The sequence below is a fragment of the Balaenoptera acutorostrata genome, chromosome 20, assembly GCF_949987535.1.
Source record: "Balaenoptera acutorostrata chromosome 20, mBalAcu1.1, whole genome shotgun sequence".
NCBI classification, from domain to species: Eukaryota; Metazoa; Chordata; class Mammalia; order Artiodactyla; family Balaenopteridae; genus Balaenoptera; species Balaenoptera acutorostrata.
This window is the reverse complement of record NC_080083.1, coordinates 50,939,066-50,959,782: the sequence shown is the minus strand read 5'-3', so window position 1 is coordinate 50,959,782 and position 20,717 is coordinate 50,939,066. Positions and strand designations below refer to the sequence as shown.

The following is a 20,717-nucleotide window of genomic DNA, read 5'->3' as shown; positions in this document are numbered from 1 at the left end:
AGGCCCTGTCCTGAGATGGGGCTGCCCCAGAGTCAGGCCCAAGCGTGCCTGTCCCGCTTCTAGGAGGGGAGGCGTTCCTGGGCCTTTCTCTGCACAGGGCTTGGTCTGAGTGCTTTGTGCACATCCTCCCACCTGGCCTCGTTGCAGCCCTCTGGGTGGGGCCTCATTTTACAGATGGGAAACTGAGGCAAGCAGAGGTTCAGGGGCTGTGCAGTCAGACAGCTGAGCTGGCCTGTGCTGCTGGCCCCTTCGTGGTGCTGTGGGAGATGATGCTGGTGGCCTCAGCAGGTGGGGCGGGGGGTGTGGGCGGCAGGAAGTGGTGAGAGCCTTTCAGGAGGCAGGATCTGTGGGAGCTGGCATGGACCAGCTGTGGCCCCTGGTGTGGAAGGCGGTGTCTGGCCCGGAGGCAGGGGGTGGGGCTCTGCTCAGGTGGGACCTGGAGGCAGAGCCTGTGGAAATAAGGCCAAGGCCATTGGGTTCAAACGTGCCCTCCCTGCCATTTCTGTTGGGTGCATTCTTTTTTTAAAAAAAAAATTTATTTATTTTTATTTATTTATTTTTGGCTGCGTTGGGTCTTCGTTGCTGCGCGTGGGCTTTCTCTAGTTGCGGCGAGCGGGGGCTGCTCTTTGTTGAGGTGCGTGGGCTTCTCATTGCAGTGGCTTCTCTTGTTGTGGAGCACGGGCCCTAGGCACACAGGCTTTAGTGGTTGTGGCTCACGGGCTCTAGAGCGCAGGCTCCAGTAGTTATGGCTTACAGGCTCTAGAGCACAGGCTCAGTAGTTGTGGCTCATGGGCTTAGTTGCTCCACCGCATGTGGGATCTTCCCGGACCAGGGCTCGAACCCGTGTCCCCTGCATTGGCAGGCGGATTCTTAACCACTGTGCTACCAGGGAAGCCCTGTTGGGTGCATTCTTGTTGTCACGCTTTGCCACCTGCCTTTCTGCTAAGAAAGCTTTCCGACACGTGAGGGTTTCTGCGTCATCCAGAAGGTGAATCTATGTTCTGTGGCTAAGGTGAGGTTGTTGTCTTCCTTGACAATCCATGCTGGTGACAGTTACTGCTCAGTTTCCTTCCTGTCCATCCTGTACCTGTAAAGCACATGGAATTTTCACAGTGACACTAAATTGTTGAATTCAGTCATCAGGATCTTCTAGCTCCAAGTTGTCGCAGCAGGTCTGAGGTGTGTTTGTTTGCTCCTTGCAGGTACCAGCGTGGCTGCCGCTCCTTGATTGCGAGCCTGCAGCTCGGCGTCCAGAGTCCTAGAGATCCAGGGATACAGGCCGAGACCCCTGACAGCGACGGAGAGGACGACGTCCCCGAGGAGGTGGAGAGCGTGATAGGTGAGTGGGGGCCACCTCATCTCGGCCTGCAGGGGACCTGGCCCCACCTCTGGTCTTTGCAGGGTGGGAGGTGAGGCTGGGGCTGTGTGCATCTGCTGTCTCCCCCGCCCCCCGTTGTGGCCCTAGACTGCCCTGGTCGCAGTGCGCCGTGCAGCTCCGCAGGCTCCGTCCTGCCTCCGCATCAGGCTTCCTGTGCTGCCATGTGCCCTCCACCAGGGCTTCCACTGACCGGCTTGCAAGGCCTGTACTGCTTGGGAGCCCTCTGTGCGGCCTTTCCTAGCGGCTGACCATTTCTAAGACCCTGTCCCTAGGAGGGCTGCTCTCTGCAGCCTCTGGCAGAGGCTGTTTTCTCTGGGAAGCCTCCCTCATCGGCCTCTGGCCTTCCTCGCTGGTGCTCTCTGCCCAGTGACTGTTAGGAGCTAGGACAGAAATTGCCCTTCAGTGATGATTTAAAGACACAGAGAAGGAAATGTTCTTTTATTGTGATTAGAATTGAGATTCTTCATGTAATTGCCTTTATGGCACTGTTTTGAGTGATGTGCAGGGTGGGTTACCTTAAAGCTGGGAACTGAGAGCTCATCTAGAACTCTGGGTGGTTCCGTGGGGCTCACAGACCGGCCTTCCTGTGCTCTTCCAGAGCAGCTGCTGATTGGGCTGAAGGACAAGGACACGATCGTGCGGTGGTCTGCGGCCAAAGGGTAGGTGACTGCACTTGGTTGGGGGGCTGGGCTGGGGGCTCACAGCTTAGGCCCCAGATGCCTGCAGGTCTCCTGAGTCTTCTTAATCATTCCGTACTTCCTGTGGAATTGGAGGGCTGCAAACAGCTCCGAGAGTTTTAAAAGGTAGAATGATTTTTTCCTAATTTACATTTACTGCTTTTTGTTCTGATTTTCAAGAAAATCACTGAGGTTGGTCAGTGGCTTCTTCATTTTCTTGCCCTTCTGGCTGGAATGAGCACATTTGCCTTTTTTACCTTCAGGTGTTCCTTTCCTTGCTCCTCACGTCCTCACTGCCACGACCCCCACCTCCTGCCTCCACAGCCAGGGGCGGCCCCCCATGTAGGCAGCGGATGCTGCACGGCCTCACTGGATTCCAGAGCCCCCAGGAGGGGCTGGCATCCCCCTCTGCTACGCCTGAGGGAACAGCCAACACAGGCGCCCGGGCGCACCCAGTGAGGCCAGGGCGGGTTAGGGGGCAGAGTACAAAGGAGATGTTGTGGAGAAAAGGAAAATGGGTGAAGGTGCCCGTGGGCCCTCCCCACAGAGGTTCCGGGTGTCTGTGCCAATCCACTCACATAGCGAATGCCGGGGTGAGGAGGCTCACACGGGGGCTTTTGGCCAACCTCGGAGCCCAAAGTCTTGTCTGCTTGGAGTACGATGGGCTGGGAGGGTGGGCCTTTCTGGGGCGCCGCTGGCCGGGACCCAGCCTGGGCAGTGACCTGATGGGAGCCGGCCCGGTTGGCATGCAGCATGGGATGGACCTTGGTGGCCTGAGCTGGGAGCCGTTGACTGTCTGAGAAGTGCACCTGCCCTGTGGGCTCCCTTTGCCTTGGTCCCCCAGATGCCTGTCCTGCCTCTGTATGTCAGTGTGATGGGCTCCCTGATGGGGCAGGTGGCCTTTATGGAGCAGAATCAGCCTCTTTGCCATCCTCTGGAGAGAAGGACAGTCACTCGGGACGTTCCTAGCGTAGCGTGTGCCCTCGACGGGCTGGTGATGCTGACAGCTGCTGACGTTGCTTCTCCTTTTCAGAATCGGTAGGTTGGCTGGAAGACTTCCCAAAGAGCTGGCGGATGATGTGGCCGGGTCTGTGCTGGACTGTTTCAGGTATGTGGGGAGATTAGAGGGGTAGATGTGTTTCTGGGTAAGAGCAGTGGCTTTTCTTTCCTTACTTCCTCCTACGTTTTCTTTCAGTTGAGCTAGTTATCAGATTCTCTGAAGTCGTTTCTTTTCCTTTTGAAGTTACATTTGAGGACTCTAGTTATTTCTGATATATTTCTTTGTGTGTGTGTGTGTGTGTGTGTGTGTGTGTGTGTTCCCCTAATACGTCTTTTTTTTTTTTTAAATTGGGATATAGTTGTTTCACAATGTTGTGTTAGTTTCTGCTGTACAGTGAAGTGGAGCTCCCTGTGCTATACGTTAGTTGTCTGTTTTATACATATTAGTATATATGTTAATCCTAATCTCCCAATTCATCCCACCCTGCTATATTTCTTTCGTCAGCTTAGACTCCATTACATTTAAAAACCTTAAGGAGAAAGAAGTCAGTTTTACGCGTGTCCACACACAGAAACGTATCCTTCAAGGAAACCTGTTTTCATTGGAATGAAACCAGGGCTGCCCTGTGCGAGAGAGTTTTCTGTGATGACGGCCTGTTCTAGATCTGGGGCTGTTGAGATCTTAAAAGAGGCTAGTGTGACTGAGGTCTGAATTCCAAATTTTATTTAATTTCATCAGATTTAAATCTAATATCCACATGTGCCAATGGTTGTGCTGCATCTGTCCTCACCTCTCAGGGGATCCTGGGGACCCTCGGCCTGCCCGAGGTGCAGGTGTGGGCCGGGAGGTGCAGGTGGCAGGTGTGGGAGTTTGAGCCTGGGGCCTGCAGGTCAGGGGCAAAGGGCAGAGCCCCGAGCAGTGCAGGTGGGCTGGGGGAGGCCCTGTTAGTGCAGCTGCTCCCCAGGACTCTTGCCCTGCTTGCCCCTTGGTTTCAGAAGCAGGTGATTTGAGAATGGGTGTTGTGTTCGGCCCCCAGTTGTGGTCCCACCCTTGTCAGCCAGTTGCTTCTCTTCTCGGGGCCCGCATGCATGTGAGAGCTGTGCTGTTGGAGTTCATGGGCACTCAGGCCTCGATCACCAAGCCGGCCCACGGGGTCCCAGGGGCGCGGCTCCTCCTGCCCTGGGCCCCGAGCCTGCTTGGTGAGGTTTAAGGACTGCAGGAGACAGTTTCACACTACTGTTTCAGAGTAATGTTGCGTGTGTGGCCACTGTGTCTTCCTGTGGCAGAAGACATGTGCTCCTTCGCGGGACGCTGTAGAACCGTGGGTCTGCATGATGACTCTGCTGGCTTGTTGTAGGGTGTCTTCCTGGAGTTCTTTTTTGGGGGCTTGCTGATGGGCACGAGATGATGCGGGCACCCCACTGGTCCCGGGCGAAGAGGTGTGGGTTCAGGGCAACCAGGGGCGTGGGGGGTTTGGGAGGATGGAGGAGCCAGGGCCTCCAGCCTTTCCTCCCAACCTGTTCCCCTGGGGAGTCTGTCTGCCTCAGGCACTTCGCTTTCCTCTTTCCTTCCTTGGAGTGTTTCCGCACAGCACTCTGGCTGTTTGAAGCCGTCTTTGTCCAGCCTTCCTTCTGCTACTCCTTCTGCAGTCTCCCCTCCCACGCGCTCCTCGGTCCCCTCCGTCCAGCTCTCAAACTCCGTCACTTCTCTAGCCGCTGTGCCTCTGCCTCAAGGGCTGTGAGCCCGTCACCCCAACGTGTCTCCCCTGAATGCTAACATCTTTTCTCCCAAAACATGCTTCTCTGGTCAGATGTATGTTCCTTTCTCTCGGCCTGCAACCTTAGTCCAGTTTCACTCATCCTAGTTAATCTCCAGACGCTGCTTTGCCTTTATTTTGTCGTTTTAATGAATTCCTCTGATCTTTGTGTCTGGGTTGTGGAGAGTAGAAATGGTCTCACTGCTCCGGATTCCCAAGGCCAGAAGACCAACGCAACATTGAGGGAAGGGGCCTGAGTGGGCCCTCGGGGAGGCAGTCTTTCCCTGGACAGGACCGCACACAATGGGCGTGAAACTCCTGATTGCAGAACAGGCCGTAGAAAGGAGTCAGCGCAGATGGGGAGAAGCAGGGACCAGCTGGGCTGGGGTGTGAGGTTGGCAGGGCGGCCGGGCCGGCTGGCGACCCAGCACAGAGGCCGCTCTGGTCTCCTCCCTCCTTTTGTGTCCTCCTGGGGTATGTGGTGAGCCGCCAGCCATTTCTGCAGTGGGTCAGAAATAGGACATTAATTCCCTCACATGTAAGAACACCCGACTCCTGGGACTGTTACCTCGCTCCCTGCCCTGTTTCTGGGCCAGATTATGTGGCTGGGGCCTCCCACTGAGCCCCACAGGACCTCCTCTGGCCCTCTGCTCCCCTCCCAGGTCCCGCCCCAGAATGTGCAGGTGCCCTTCAGTACCTGCACTCCCCCACCCCTCCCACCACTTAGGAAACCACGCGTTAGCCCCTTGATGGCCTCAGGACAGGATCCCAGAGATGGTGCCCAGACCCACCACCAGTCCAGGGTGGGTGCAAGCAGCCTGCCCCGGGAGGCCTTGCCGGGTCCTCTGTGTCTGCCATCTGCACTAAGCCCGCGGGGGTCCCCAGTCAGCAGATGGGCCTCAGCCCTGCGGCCTGGGTCCTGGGTGTGCCGTGGTGGTGCCGCTGTGGCCGCAGGAGCAGCCCTGTCTCAGCAGGAAGTGCTCTTCACGGCTCCTTCCCAGGCTTTTCCTTGAGTTCTAGTGCTGTTTTGCAGTTAAAAGTTCAGAAGGAGATGAAGGTGATGGGGTGTCCCCCTCTGCTCTGCACCCTGCACGCACTGTCCCCCTTTCTCCGTGTCCTTCTAGGGACAGTGGGTATGAGGTGGCTGGAAGGATAAGAACTTCTCTGCTCATCCCACGCCCTCCACGCCGCCCCACTCTTGCTCTTCCAGGTGGTCCTCATTGGGTGCCCTTGCCGATGTGAGGCCAGTGGCCCCGAGCCCGTCTTGGCTTCTCTCTCTCCCGAACCTGCTGTCTCGGCCCTTCTGTTTGCTGTTGTCTCCACTCCTCTGAGACCCTGGGCCTTCCCATGGTTGTCTGAGGCTTGGCTCTGGGGCAGGAGCTCGCCCTCAGGCACTGGGCGCTCTGGCGGTACTCGGTACTCTGCGTCCATCCCCGCTGTGCAGGTTGGGCCTTGGAGAGGGTCCACGTCCTCCTGGAGCGGGCAGAGCAGAGGCAGCAGTGTGGGCAGGACGACATGGTCCTCCTCGGTCTCCCTTGGGCCACAGGCATTTTACAGCCTGACACAAGGTCCTGCACTGTCCACAGCTATTGACAAGCGACAGCACACACACATTTAGTTGAGAAACAAAGGCGTGACTGGCGATTGTTTTAGTGATAATTGAGTCATCATACTGCTGACCTTTTATCAGGTTCTTCCAAATGTTATTAAATCTTTTATGGAAAGCATAAAGCACTTCTCTCCAACTAAAATCCTGAAGTACACAAAGTACAATATTAAATTGTGGAAACGGTCATATAGTCTTTGGGACAGACATTTAATAAACATCTGGAACTTAAGAAAGTTATAATTGGAATTGAGTCACTGGTTGCTGGCGAGGTCCAGGGCAGCTTTTGTGTCTGTCTTGGTCAGCGTGTCTCCGCAGAGCCCAGAGCAGGGCCTGGCACGTGGGAGACACTGCTAAGTGTATTTTGAGTGAAAAGATAAGCCTAGTTTCTATCCTATCTGAGTATTCTTGTGTTTGTTGCCAGCCAGTGATGCAATTTATTTGGTTTTCCTAAACATTTCTTTGCCATCAAATTAATTTATTCAGAATTGGAGAGAGTCCTATAATTTCTCTGGTGTTTTGGGTGAAGTATATTTCCATGTATATTTTGGCAGCCAAGTGTGGAAACTCTCAGAACAGTTATTGATGTAAGAAACAGTTATTGATGTAAGAAAGAGTTATTCTCGCTAGTTACAATGCCAGAGCTGCACCTTTAAACATGAGAGCTTCCAAACCACTTCAGGAAAGTTTTATTAAATACGAAATTTTGCTTATGAGTTGACTGGCTTTTCAATTGTTTATTGAAAATCTTTTTCAAACAGTACAAAAAAAGTTCTGTATATGCCGTTTTATTCTAACTTACTAATCTCAATATTCATCATTGAAGCCAGCAGGGGCTCCATGAAAAGGGGGTCTCCTTGCCCTTCCTGCTAACATTTTCCTAACCTTCATTTGGTGCAGTCACTGTGTTGTGAGCCCAGCATTTCTTGAGCGGCACAACTGCTTAAACGGCTGAGAGAGCTAGCTGATCTGGCCCGAAGGTGCAGTGGGCACGTGTGTGGGCTGCTCTCCCTGGGGCGTGTGAGGCTGACCCAGGATTTTTACTCATTCTCCAGAGATCTGAACATGGCCGTTATCTTCAGTTGATTTGGAGTACTTTATCTCGTTACTGACAGATATTTTATAAACTCACTCAGGGTTTTAGTGAGGCTTTTGGCCCAGGGGGTGGATTTTCACTCTGGGCTCTGGGGGACATCGTGCTGGGTCTCAGGCTCTTTGTGCTTTCAGTTTCCAGGAGACAGACAACGCCTGGCATGGCGGTTGTCTGGCGCTGGCGGAACTGAGCAGACGAGGCCTGTTGCTCCCTTCCCGACTCCCAGACGGTGAGTATGAAGCTCAGTTTTGTGTGGTCAAGACCATTTGTGCATGTCGAGGTGCTTCATCCGGCCCCCTCCCCGGTGTGGCCAGCTGTCAGCACACACCACGCCTCTGCCCTCCCTGACCATCATGAGTGTTGCAGGAGAGAGCCCTCCAGACCTGTGCTCTCAGCCTTCTTTCTTATGTTGGCCTTTCTGATTCCCGATGCCTCTTCTCCCCGCTGTGAAATTTTAATAGCACGTGTACACTGTAGGTCTGGATTTGGAGGGCTGCGAGCTGTTGCGATGTCTGAGATTGTCTTGTCCCCCAGAACTAGTTTCACCCTCATGAGGGTGCTATCGCCCGTTAAGAATGTGTGCACTGCCGCTGCGTTTAGCCCCTGGCGTGACATCATGGTTCTTGGGAACAAGGCTCACGCGAGTGAGGGGCTGGGGAGGAAGCTCGGCAGTGGGCCTGAGCAGGGGCACAGTGCGGCTGGTGCAGATGGGCCACCGAACTCCAGGCCTGCACGTGCCAGCTCTCGGGCCCGGCCGCATGGGGGCGCTTGTCTGTGGTGGGTGGGGACTGTCCCTGGGAGCGGCCCGCTGTGCCTCTGTGGACAGAAGGGAGGGATGCCTGTGAAGGATGGAGAGGGCCCTGTGCGGGAGTGTGTCACCACAGACACCGTGTACCCCGAGGGCGACTTCTGTCCGGAACAAGGACGTCTGTGCAAAGAAGGGTGCAGCTCAGCAACTGAGCTGTGGGGGTGTTGCAGGTGCTGGCTGTGCGTTTGGCGTTGTGAAGCACAAGCAGGGCAGAGGACCCTCGGTTTCTATGGGCTCTTTCTGCTTATTCTTGTAGCAGCTTTACTGAGATAACGATTTTTTAAAAAACGTTTATTTGGTTGCGCTAGGTCTTAGTTGCGGCCCGTGGGCTCCTTAGTTGTGGCTCCAGGGCTCGTTAGTTGTGGCATGTGGGCTCCCCAGTTGTGGCATGCGAACTCTTAGCTGCAGCACGCATGTGGGATCTAGTTCCCTGACCAGGGATCGAACCCGGGCCCCCTGCATTGGGAGCGTGGGGTCTTACCCACTGCGCCGCCAGGGAAGTCCCTGAGATATGATTTATATACCATAAAGTTCACCCATTTAAAGTGTTCAGTTCAGTGGTTTATAGTATATTTACAGAGTTGTGCAACCACCATCTTAATCTAATCTCATTTTCCCCTCAAAGAAACCCTATACTCAGGAAAAGTCATTCCCCATTTTCCCTCAACACCACCAGCCCCAGACAACCACTGATCTTTTTGTCTCTATAACTTTGCCTTTTCTGGGCACTTTATATAAATGGAATCTCCGGTAGTGGTCTTTCGTGTCTGACCTCTTTCACTTAGTGTAATGTTTTTAACATTCATCCCTACTGCACCACGTAGCAGTAGTACTTCATTCCTTTTTATGGCTGAGTAATATTCCATTGTATGGATACACATTTGTTTTATCCCGTCATCGTTGATGGACATTTGGGTTTTCACCTTTGGTGATTATGAATAATGCTGCCCTGAACATTTGTATACAAGTTTTTGTGTGGACATGTGATTTGAGTTCTCTTGGGTATAGACCTACGAGTCGAATTGCTGGATCACATGCTAAATCTGTCTTGAACTTTTTGAGGAACTGCAAACCCTTTTCCAAAATGGTTGTACCACTTTACATTCCTCCAGCTGTGTATGAGGGTTCCAATTTCCGCCCATCCTCTCCAACACTTGTTTTTCTCTGTTTTTTTTTTTGAAAATAGCCATCCTAGTGGGTGTAAAGTGGTATCTTACTGTGGTTTTGATTTGCATCTCCCTACCGACTAATGGTGTTGAGCATCTTTTCATGTGCTTCTTGGCCATTTGGATATGTTCATTAGCGAAATGTCTATTCACGTCCTTTGCTAATTTAAAAAATTGGGTTATTTGTCTTTTTATTGTTATGAGTTCTTCACAGATACGTCTGTTATCAGATGTATGATTTGTGGATATTTTCTCTCCTCTATGGTTGTCTTGTCACTTTCCCAGTGGTATTGTTTGATGCACCGAAGTTGTAAGTTTTAAGTCTGGTTATCAGTCTTCTCTTTTGTTGCTTGTGCCCCTGGTGTCATATCTAAGAAGTCATTGCCTACCCCAAGGCCACGGAGATGTACTACTGTGCTTTTATTTACTCTTGTTCCATCCTAAGTGACTTACACATTTATTTGTGAAAATAGATGTGTGTGGGTGTGTGGGTATGTGAGGGTGGGGTGGGTCAAGAGGAAGTCTCCGCCTGTGTGGTGCCGACTCCAGTTTAACTTGAAGGAGACCAAAGCCCTCTCTCTGCTTTTCATGCCTGAGACCCGCTGGCATGTGTGTGTCTGTCGTATCTCATGATGTCAGCAGTGTCCACCGACCACAGGCAGCCAGAATGAGAGTGTTGTTGTAGATGAAAAGTGTCAAGCTGTGGCCAAAAAACTGAGATGTCACATATGATGAGTTGGCCCATGATCTTCACTTGAGTGGCTGGCTGTCTCTTGCCTGTGGTGCCCTCCACATGGGTTGAGCCTCTCTGCAGACCTTTTGCGTGGCCGGTGGGTTGTGGAGCTGCACTGTCTCCTGCCTGGGAGGGGTCGTGCAGGCGACAGTGGTCTTGTCCTGCAGTAGGCTCCAGAGGTGATGGGTCTAACACTTACCGTTCATTTTTCTTTACTCTCTTTTCTCCTGCTCCTCAGACTGGGTAGTTTGGATTGCCCTGTCTTCAGGTTCTCTGGCCCTTCCTTCCGCCTGCTCAGATCTGCTGTTGTTCTCCTTTCTCAGCTGAAGTTTTCATTTCAGTTACTCTGTTTTCAGTTCTGGAATTTCTTTGTGGTCTCTATTATAGTCTGTCTCTTTATTGACATTCTCTGTTTGTTCAGACATTGTTCTCTTGTTTCCCTTAGCTCTTGGAGCTTATTTGAGATAATTGATTTAGGGTATTTGTCTTGTAAGACACTGTCTAGCCTTCCTCAGGGGTGGTTTCTGTCAATTTCTTTTTCTTCCTGTGAATGGACCATAGTTTTCTGTTTCTTTGTGTGCCTTGTTATTTTTTGGTTGAAAACTGGACATTCTGACATATTATTATGTGATAACTCTGGAAACCATGTTCTCCTCCCTTGCCAGCAGTTTGCTGCTGCTGCTGTTGAAGACTGTTAGTCACCTCTTTATTTAGTGACCTTTTCCAGATTTTTTTTTGCAACGACTGTATTCCCTGTTATGTTTGGTCACTGAAGTCTCTGTTCTGTTATCTTAGCATTTAGCCAGTGACCTAACAGAGGTTTCTTTTTCCTTTTTTTCTTTTGGCTGCATTGGGTCTTTGTTGCTGTGCGTGGGCTTTCTCTAGTTGCGGCGGGCGGGGGCTACTGTTTATTGCGGTGTGCAGGCTTCTCATTGTGGTGGCTTCTTTCATTGTGGAGCATGGGCTCTAGGTGCGTGGGCTTTGGTAGTTGCGGCACACAGGCTCAGTAGTTGCAGCATGCGGGCCCTAGAGTGCGCAGGCTTCCATAGATGTGATACGTGGGCTCAGTAGTTGGGGCATGTGGGCTTCAGCTGTTGTGGCACATGGGCTCAGTAGTTGTGGCTCGTGGGCTTAGTTGCTCTGCGGCATGTGGGATCTTCCCGGACCAGGGATCAAACCTGTGTCACCTGCATTGGCAGGAGGATTCTTAACCACTGTGCCACCAGGGAAGTCCCCAGAGGTTTCTTAAATGTTGAAATTTAGTAGCCTCCTTCTTCACTAAGCACTCCCCTGGTTGCGGCAGGTTTTTGATTAGATTCCAGAGTGCTGAAAAACTTGATTCTCTCTGTTTTTGCCAGCTTACTGGTTGGTTTGGTGGAGGGACCAATTCGTGGCGCTCCCTACTTGGCTGTATTCTGCGACATCATCCAAAAACTAGCATCTGAATAGCATTCTAGCGTTAGTCTGGGTACTGTGAGAAGACACCAAGACAGGATGAACTGTGCAGTTATTAGGGAAATGCTGGTAAGCGTGGCAGAGCCACCGTCTGATCCCGAGAGCTGTGGAGCTGGGGTAAGGGTGGCGGTGTCCTGGTGGGCTGTGTGGTCTAAGGAAGGGCTTCTGGGGGGGGTGATCCTCAAGCCAAAGTCAGCCTCAGAGTCATTCCTGTCTTTCTGGAAGGGGCCGCAAGTTGTGGCTGCCACACCGCCTCCCTGGTGGAGTGGCCGTGGGGCCTGGGGTCAGCCTGCGCCGGTGGGTGAGTCCTGGCTGTGTCCACAGCCTTCATTTGCAGAGTGCTGACCTCTCTTGTCTCCTGACCAGTCCCTCCCCATGGTCCTTTGTGCCTGGGTTCCCACTCTTCACTGCTCCTGACCCCTCCTGGCACTTTCCCATTCTCCTGATGATTGTGCGCTTTCCTGATTTTTAACCTTTGTGCAGTTTTGAGCTGTTTGGACATTCCAGCCTGTAAGAAAAGTGACAGCCATAATGAGACGTCTGTGGCTTAGTGTGTGGAGTAGGAGTTGTGTTTTTCTATATTAAAATGCTTTTCTCCTTGAGTGAAAGTGTGTGTGTGCTTCATTTCATCTCAGCCCTCTCCCGCCCTTGGGAGCGGAGTATTTTGGTCGAAGATTAAACCAGGGGTAGGGATAGATGGCTGTGGGCTGCTGGTGAGACTGTTGCAAAGGGGCTTGTTAGTACTTTTGTTTTCTTCAATGTGAATTCAAGGATCCGTTTAGAAGTTATTTTCAGCTTTATTGGGATATATAGTTCACCTAACATACAGTTTACCTATTTTAAGTATCTAAGTCAATGGCTTTAGTCTATTACACTATTAATTTTTAAAAAACATTTTAGAATATATATGACATAGAAATCTGCCATATTAATGATTTTTTAGTGTACGATTCAGTGGCATTAGCTACATTTATGATGATGTACAACCATTATTGTCACCATCTATTTCCAAAACTTTTCATGTTCCCAAACAGAAACTCTGTCCCCCTTAAACACTAATTCCCCCTTCCCCCTCCCCTCAGCCCCGACACCCATGAATCTATCTGCCTCTGTGAGTTTGCCTGCTCTGGGGAACCTCATATAAGTGGAGTCATGCAAGATTTGTCCTTTGTGCCTGACTTATTTCATTTAGAATTTCTTTTTTTTTAAACTTTTGTATTTATTTTTATTTATTTGTTTATTTACTTATTTGGTTGCACTGGGTCTTAGTTGCGGCAGGTGGGCTCCTTAGTTGCGGCTCGTGGGCTCCTTAGTTGTGGTGTGCGAACTCTTAGTTGCAGCATGCATGTGGGATCTAGTTCCCTGACTGGGGATTGAACCTGGGCCCCCTGCATTGGGAGCACAGAGTCTTATCCACTGCGCCACCAGGGAAGTCCCTTACTCAGAATTTCAAGATTAAATTCATGTTGTAGCTTGTGCCACGACCTCATTCCTTTTTATGGCTGAATAATATTCCTTTGTGTGGATGGACCACCTGTTAGTTATCTGTTCGTCTGTCAGTGGACACTTGGGTTATTTCCATTTTTTCACTATTGTGAATAATGCTGCTAATGAACATTGGGTGCACATATCTGTTTGAATCCCTGTTTTCACTTCTTTTAGGTGTATGCCTAGGAGTGGAATTGCTGGGTTACATGGTAATTCTGTATTTAACTTTTTGAGGGTTTATCGCTTTTTGTATGTAAAGGTTAGAAACTTCCAGCTCTGAAGTTGGGTTATATGTGAATGAAGAAACGTACTGTCATTGAAAAACCACCAAGGCTGGTTTTTTTTCTTTTTTTTGTTACAAAGATCTAAGACCCCATGGTGCTTGTAAGGATAGATACAGAGAGCCTGCATGGTTTCTGCGGCTGTGTGTGCGCAGGTGACCTTTTGGAGGAACTGCATTGGGTGGGAGGAGTCCACAGGGCTGAAGGCACACATGGCTCCACCGTGAACATCTGGAGGCAGCGCTGGGCGCCCGGCCTGTGTGGTTGCAGGAGACCGGACAGTCGTTAACCGTCTCTGGTTCCTCTTCTTGTCACTTAAGATGGTGGCGGACAGTTCTGGGTGAGCTATACAACAGTGTCCTCAGAATCTTTGGGCCCCGGAAGATTTATGTTCTTGTGTGTAAGGCACGAGGCGAGAGCTTGTCTCTAGGGCGTGAGACTTTGGGCCCCAATCCTGGAGGCTTCTGAGGCCTGGCTCTGCTTCCCACAGGGTATGGACTTGTTGGAAGGCAGGGGTACCCTGTTTTTGGTCTTTGTCAAAGCACATTGGTATATAAAAAAAAGGAGAGCCCAGGCATGCCAGTGAAGGCTGCACAGGTGTGCATCGGTTTCTGGTCGTGACAGCGCACGCACTGGGTTCGTGGTTGTGTGGCTGTCTGCAGGCACACCTCGGACGGGCGGCAGGGGCTCGTGGGCCATCCTGGATGGTTTAGGGGCAGTTTGTAACAGCGGCCTCCTATTTGCCTTAAAAGAATATGACAAGCTCTGCATCCCTCTTGTGAGTTGGTATCAGTGGTTTTGTATAGATTTAACTTGCTGCAAGGCAGGTTATTTGCCATCCTGAATAGTGTCATTTTAAAACAAAGCTTCTGCATCACTGTTTTAAATATGTCTGGTGGAATCCAGTCATCATGGTACCTTGGAATCCACCATCCTCCATCTAAAATGCAGGGATTTTATTCTTTGTCTCCTTGAACCTGTATTTCCATTTACTTTTCCTAGAGAATTTTTCCTTAATGTAACATGTTTCTGTGCTTGAGAATCTTTTGCTGTTCTCCCTGTCAAGTATCTTCAGCAAGAGGATGTCTGTGAATGCAAACTTTAACTCTTACATTTTGTTCTGCCAAAAGGTAGTAAGTATTTAAGTTTTCTAGATTGAGTTTTTACAGGATTAGTTATTAGTACAAACTTGATCAAAACAACTGAAAATAACATTTTATTGGAATGCAACTATTAACAAGATGGGTTTTTAGTTCAGGCTATCTTTCGGTGAGTAGTGCTTATATCTAGAACAAGGCAAGGTTCCAGATCAACTTTTTATTTAAAAAATTTTAATTTTTAGCTCTGAGCACTGAGAGACCTTGTTGTACGTGCACGTCACTGGGAACGGCAGGTGTTAGCTTTAGCAGTGCTTTTTCTTTGAACGCTCATTGGATGGCTCTATTGGGACCACCTCTGTTTTGGTCAGAGTGTGAGTTGAAACTGCCCATCTTGTGGAGGGAGGGTTCACCCAGTCAGCTCAGCTTGGTGCCACTGTTTCCAGGCCCTTTCTTGACCCCCCGCCCCGCCCCCAGGCAGTGCATTGCTGAGAAACACCCTCTGAACAGTGGGGAAGGGCCCATGTGAAGCCAGCCAGGCCCTGTACGCTTGGTCTCCAAAGGTGCCCCCGGATGCCTGCGCTCCCCCGGGCTGGATGACTGCCGGTGGACAGCAGACACATGCACACATGCACACGCCCTCACATGCACACACAGATGTACCCTCGTCCTCAGTTTTAATCGCTGCCTCAGCTCTTTTCTCTTTTTCATTGGGTTTATTTATTGTGGCAAAATATTGTATAACACAGAGTTGTTTATGCTTGTCTTCTTTTTATGTATCCTTAAAGTTCACCTGTGAGTTTATTGGAAAATTAGCAACATATACATCATTTTAGGAAGTGGAAAACGAGTCTGAATGAGTTGTGAAGACAGAGCATGTAGAGAATAGCTTCCCCAGCAATGCATTCTCCCCAGTGGAAATAAATTACTTGTATAAATAGCCTCTTGCTGTCTGTGTATTATTCAGTCATAACAAATCACAGTGTTTTTACACACAGAACTTTAATGCTAGTACTGGAAATGTCTTTTCCTGACATTTTTCCCCAGTAATTGTTATTTACTTCAAAACACACAGTAGATTTAATAGAAAAACAGTTAAAAGTTTGTTCTAGTGCTGAGATATTTATAAGAAAAGTGTTTTAAAGAGATTTTCTCTAAGATGCTAACACCTAAAAGTTACCTTTTAGTTCTATGCATTTCATCAGGTCCTACAGTGTGAGTCATTCAAATATTTTACAACCAAAAGTAGAAGCACCTTTTAGTGTTCATGCTTAGTATTTACAAAACTGAATTGAGTTGCAGGTTTAGTTTAATTTTTTTTTGAGAAGAAGAAAACTGCGTTGTAAAAATTTACCAGATGAAAAAGCAAGGGCCAGATGGAGGTTTGCTGCTGTCTCGCCTACAGTGGAAGGCGTGCTTGTGGCTGCAGCCTGTGGCTGGCCAGAGGTGGCTCTACGACACCCGCGTTCTTTTCCGCAGTGTGAACACCCTGGCTGTGTCGCTGGGCTTTGCCTTCTTGGTTCCCTGCTGGGCCTTCCCTGCATCCCTGGGGCTCGTCCTCTTTTGCCCTTTGGGTCTGAGGTCGCACTGAGCCTCCTGGCTCTCAGGGGCTCTGGGGGTGGGTGCGTCTGGCTGGCAGGCAGGCTCCTGGGCAGCGGGCTCGACGTTCCCTGGGCTGTAGGCCGCCAGCTGGCAGAGGGCCACGGCCGCAGTCTGCTTCTGCTCGTCACTGTCAGCCGAGCGTGCGTCCTGGGCCTTCCCGGCGGGGCTGGGCACAGGGGCCTCTGCAGAGCTGGGGTCGGGCCCGCCCCCGGAACTTGCTGTCTCCGACTGCGGAGCAGGAGTTGGGGTGGGGGCAGCCGCGGGTTCGGCCCCTCTCGGGCGGCTGCGGACGGAGGGCCTCGAGGTCAGGGCGTTGCAGGGGTCCTTCACCGAGAGGTTGAGGGGCGCGTCCTGTGGCTCCACAAATTCTCCATAGGCCGTGGTGTGTGTAGCGGCCGGCTCCGCTTCTGGTTTCGTGGAGAGGTTCAGAGGGGCTGCCCTGGAGCCGTCCTCTGGGCTGGAGGGTGCAGCGTCCAGGCTCCCCATCTGAGCCAGAGCGTCTTCGTTCATGGCCTCGAGGCTGGAAGAGACACAGAGAGGGAGTCACAGGGACCTTGCTGAGGGCCATTGCCCGTGGGGGGTTTGGGCAAGTACCAGCTCCTCTGATTAAGCACAACCAGAGACATTACTTCGGAGGTTTTGAAAATGGACTCTCTTACCTTTCTGGAGATGCAGCTCTGTTTTCTGGGGCCTGGGAATGTGGGCGCTCCGTGTTCTTCTTGACAGGCTTGAAGGCTGTGAGGCTCTGTTCTGGTGGATGGAGACTTCCTGGGGCGCCGGAGGCCGGCATGTCCAAGAGGCTGTACAGCCCGGCACAGGGCTGGCTTGTCTGCGTGAAATTGGTGGGGCTCGGCCTTCCCGGGGAGCCTGTGGCCGCGCTGCCTGCACGTGGGCTCATTTTGGTCCCTTCCGTGTCCCTCTGCCCATCTTTGGAAAGGTCTTTAGCCTCGGGAGTCGGACTCTCTTTCTCAAACTCTGTGTGTTTTTTGTGGGAGTTGGAAGAGGTTAACTTGGATGGACTCCAGGCCGGGTAGGCCAGGGCAGCTTCTTCCAGTAGGTGTGAGCTTTGATCTTGTGAAATACCAGCAACGGGTGGGGGTCTGAGGCCGTAGGAGGAAAATGCAGACTCTGGTCTATAAAATCCATAAGGAATCGGCAGATTGGAGTGATACTGCTGGAAGAATCTGTAATGGTCGTACGCGGATGGAGCCGGGTTCAGGTGCTTAGGGATCGGCCCTGGGTGAGGCAGGAAATGTCTTTGGTCTTGGGCCCCGTAGACGGACAGCAGGGGGCTGTCACACTCGGGTGAGTTCCCTGCGAGTAGGTACGGTGAGTAGATGGTGGCCAGTCCGTGCTCTGTGTAAAAGTGAGGTGGGTACTCTGCGATGGTGGGGTGCACGTACGGGGAAGTGGCACCAAACCCCTTTGTGGATGGGATTTTATGTGGAAACTCAGGTGTGAGGAAAGGTGAGCCAGCTTTCCACGGGTAGCCAGGGGCATGAAAGGCAGACTTGGTGTGGAAGGAGGCAGCTTTGGCAGGGGGCTGGGTCAGGGTCAGCGCTTCAGGAGCCTCGGTGAGTTCCTGCCCTTTGAGTCTGTGCTCGCCGACTGGAATGAATGCTGAAGGCCGGGTAGCGCCTTCCAGCACAGGCTGGGTGCCCGCGGTGGCTTCTGGAGCTGGACTCAGGGGTGCTGCTTCCTTGTGGAGAGTGGGCTTCTGTCCGGGGCACCTGTGGGGCCCGCACGCATGCAGGTCCACATTTTCCTTGATGTCATCCTTGGCGAGGCCATGTTGGAGCTTGGCGTCCAGGTGTGAGAGCCCACTTGGGACGGGCTTGGAGGAGGTGGGCTTTGCCATGGGGTCGGACTGATTGGTTGGCTTAGGGTCCGAAGAGTTCGGTTTGGAACACTTGGGAATGCGATCTTGCTCGGACACTAAAGTGATGGAGTTTTTACAGAGACCGTATTTCATGTGATTAAAAAGATGTGACTTTTCGTTGCAAGTAAAGGGACACTGGAAACACTTGTACTTGAAGGGCTTTCCTGGGGGCCTGGGGATGTAATGCGGCTTTTTTGGTTTTCGCTCTTTGAGAAGGCTCATTTTCCCTCTGTGGTTAGGCGTCTGAGCCCTGCCGGCTCCTGCGTAGTTCAGCTTTGGTGATTTTTAAGGAAGCAGGTCAGTGCTTCTCCTTCGCTTTCCTTTCTGAGTACTTTTACTTGAAGCCGGCTCCACGGGTGGACTGGGAAGTCTTGCTCATTTGGGGACCGGGAGCTGCAATGGAGGAGCAGAGCCTTAGTGTTGGGACGATGGCTAACAGGCTAACGAAGAACCAGCCTGTGCTCCCCGGGGTCACGGAGGGGGTGAAGCAGAGGCCTCTGCAGGTGCAGAGGGCGTAAGTACTCTTGCGCGGCAGGTATGGGACGGGCATCAGCCACCCCTCCTCAGTACCCCGGGCGCCACCCCTACGGCGTTCTCTGTTTTCTCAAGTCTGGTCCCAGGCGAGTGTGGTTGCAGGAGTGTTTAGTGTCATTTCAGAGAAAACCTGTAATTCTTTGAGTTTTGGGAAACTTTAGCCTGTGATCTGAGGCCTCAGGTGCCAGGAAGGTTGTGGACCCACCAGGCTGAGTGACCATTGAGATCCCACCCCCATCCATGTGCCTGGAGTTTCTGGACTGAGTCCCATCACTGTGCTGGCCTGACTGCTCTAACGTGAACCTGAGGAGGTCTGGGCCCATGCGTGTGTGTGACATTCACATTTGTGCTCACTGAGAACAAGGCACGTGTGATTGTAACCTTCAGTCCATCTGCCCTGTTTAATCACAGTGTTCTCTTCTATGAGGGAGTATTTAAAAGTGAAGAACATTTAAAAATGCCCACCCCCGCCCCACCCTGTTTCTAAATTCGCAAATGAAAAGTCAGCTTTCTGGGTCGGTAGCATTTGTGTTGGCCCAAATACAAACATAAGTGCTGTGTTTATGTTGATTTGAATGATATTAAGATGCTGTGAGTCAGTGAGTGAGCAGATGTCCTCGTGCACTGCTGCCTTCCACTTGCCCACCTCACAGATGGCGTGGAGTGAGTTCATGCGCTAGCCCATCCCTGCCTGTTCTGGCCTTAACCGAAGGCAGAAAAGCTTAGCAACCCTCCTGGTAAGAGGAAACCAGAGTGGGACTTCCATGGTGGCGCAGTGGTTAAGATTCTGCGCTCCCAATGCAGGGGGTCTGGGTTCCATCCTTGGTCAGGGAACTAGATCCCACATGCATACTGCAACTAAGAATTTGCATGCCACAACTAAGGAGCCCGCCTGCCGCAACTAAGACCCAGCACAACCAAATAAATAAATAAATAAATAAATATTTTTTTTTTTTTAAAAAGAGGAAACCAGAGTGAGTGGTGCCTAATTTTACAGATGGTTGGATCTTGGGAGGAACCCATCCCCAGCCTTTAACCTGTACGAAGGGGCTTCTGGATATCTTCCCCAGGGTCCTCCTGTCCTTGCCTATCCCCCAAGCTTAACCCCCCCCCCCCCCCCGGGTTTCCTTCAGAGGCTGCTCTGCACACCCCTGGGCTCTCTCTCTGCCTCATAACCCGAAGCTGAGAACAAAGACGTGAGGTCTGGGAGGATCTCAGCAGGGCCGGGCGCGGCTGCGTGTCCAGGACCAGCCCATGGGGTGACTGTGTCTTAGAGAAAGCCTGTGGGTGGGGAGGGCTGGGGGAGTGGGTGTGAGGAATCAAGGCCTGCACTTTAATTTGCATAAAAAATGTAAAAAAGATTTAGCTTCTGGATATTTTTAAACACTTAAAAAAATAAAGTTAAAAGGAAATAACTTTTCAATTGCAGTTTTGCTTCAAGGAATAAGTAAATATGGACAGTTCTGAGTCTCGTGAAATTGCTTGTGTAAAGCATCGCCTTCTAGACATCGGGTTGGTTAAAACATTGAGCTGGAAAGCAGCCCTTTAAAAATAGAGAAATACACATGGGAAATCTAAGAGACTTGTTTTCACAAAATAAAACATAGCTACTCTCCTTGCCATCTCACGCATCAGATGAGGTAATGGGTAGCTTGTAGGAGGAGGGTATAAGGGGGGAGGGAGTGCGGTTTTAATTTCACTTGGATATCTTAAATTCTAAAAAAGCTATCTGATCTTATTCTCAGCAAACTGGTTCCTCTACTCATTTTTTCATATTTCTTAAAAACACAAGGAACCACTCTCCCCCCAAGAAGCTGCTTCTATTAACCTGTTTCATTGTCCCGTTCCCTCAAAGGCATGTTTCTTTACTAAGAGGTGCTTTGGGTGGCTTGCAGCCTTCTGTTGCGGGGAGAGTTTCTGCAGAGCAGGGGTGCTCAGGCACGTACTTCGGAGGAGAAATGAGATTTTTGGCTGCCCCCTAATTGGAGAGGGCGTCCCCAGGCCCTCTTTGGGGGTGCTCATTGGCAGGGTGTCGGGTGGACAGAAGCCAGGCTGGCGGCACCTGGTGCCTGGCTCTGCGGCTTTGCAGCTTGCTTGCCCTCCTCCTCTCCCACCGTGAGCAGTTGTGAGAGCTGCACGGCAATGTGAAAGCCCAGCACAGTTA

The 20,717-nt window shown here is 51.3% G+C and overlaps 2 protein-coding genes across 2 annotated transcripts in view; one reads left to right on the top strand and one right to left on the bottom strand.

The window, feature by feature from the left end:
• Nucleotides 1-20,717, top strand: part of TBCD (tubulin folding cofactor D) — a 175,908-nt gene that overhangs the window by 50,642 nt on the left and 104,549 nt on the right. Inside the window, exons 10-13 of the mRNA XM_007185929.2 lie at nt 1,203-1,339; nt 1,977-2,037; nt 3,089-3,163; nt 7,645-7,739. Of these exons, the coding sequence (XP_007185991.2) occupies nt 1,203-1,339; nt 1,977-2,037; nt 3,089-3,163; nt 7,645-7,739 (368 nt within the window). The remainder of the gene's footprint in view (nt 1-1,202; nt 1,340-1,976; nt 2,038-3,088; nt 3,164-7,644; nt 7,740-20,717) is intronic.
• ZNF750 (zinc finger protein 750) lies at nt 15,919-18,301 on the bottom strand. The gene is made up of 2 exons (XM_007185928.2): nt 16,800-18,301; nt 15,919-16,660 (listed from the first exon to the last, which is right to left on the bottom strand). Exons 1-2 carry the CDS (start codon nt 18,239-18,241, stop codon nt 15,991-15,993), a joined length of 2,112 nt encoding a protein of 703 aa, XP_007185990.1. The 5' UTR covers nt 18,242-18,301; the 3' UTR covers nt 15,919-15,990.

What these genes read in the sequence shown, in the direction of transcription:
- ZNF750 (XM_007185928.2), bottom strand. Translation starts at nt 18,241, where the DNA reads ATGAGCCTTCTCAAAGAGCGAAAACCAAAAAAGCCGCATTACATCCCC. An exon ending in AGAGCTGCATCTCCAGAAAG is followed by an intron (nt 16,661 to 16,799) that starts GTAAGAGAGTCC and finishes TGTCTCTTCCAG; the next exon opens with CCTCGAGGCCATGAACGAAG.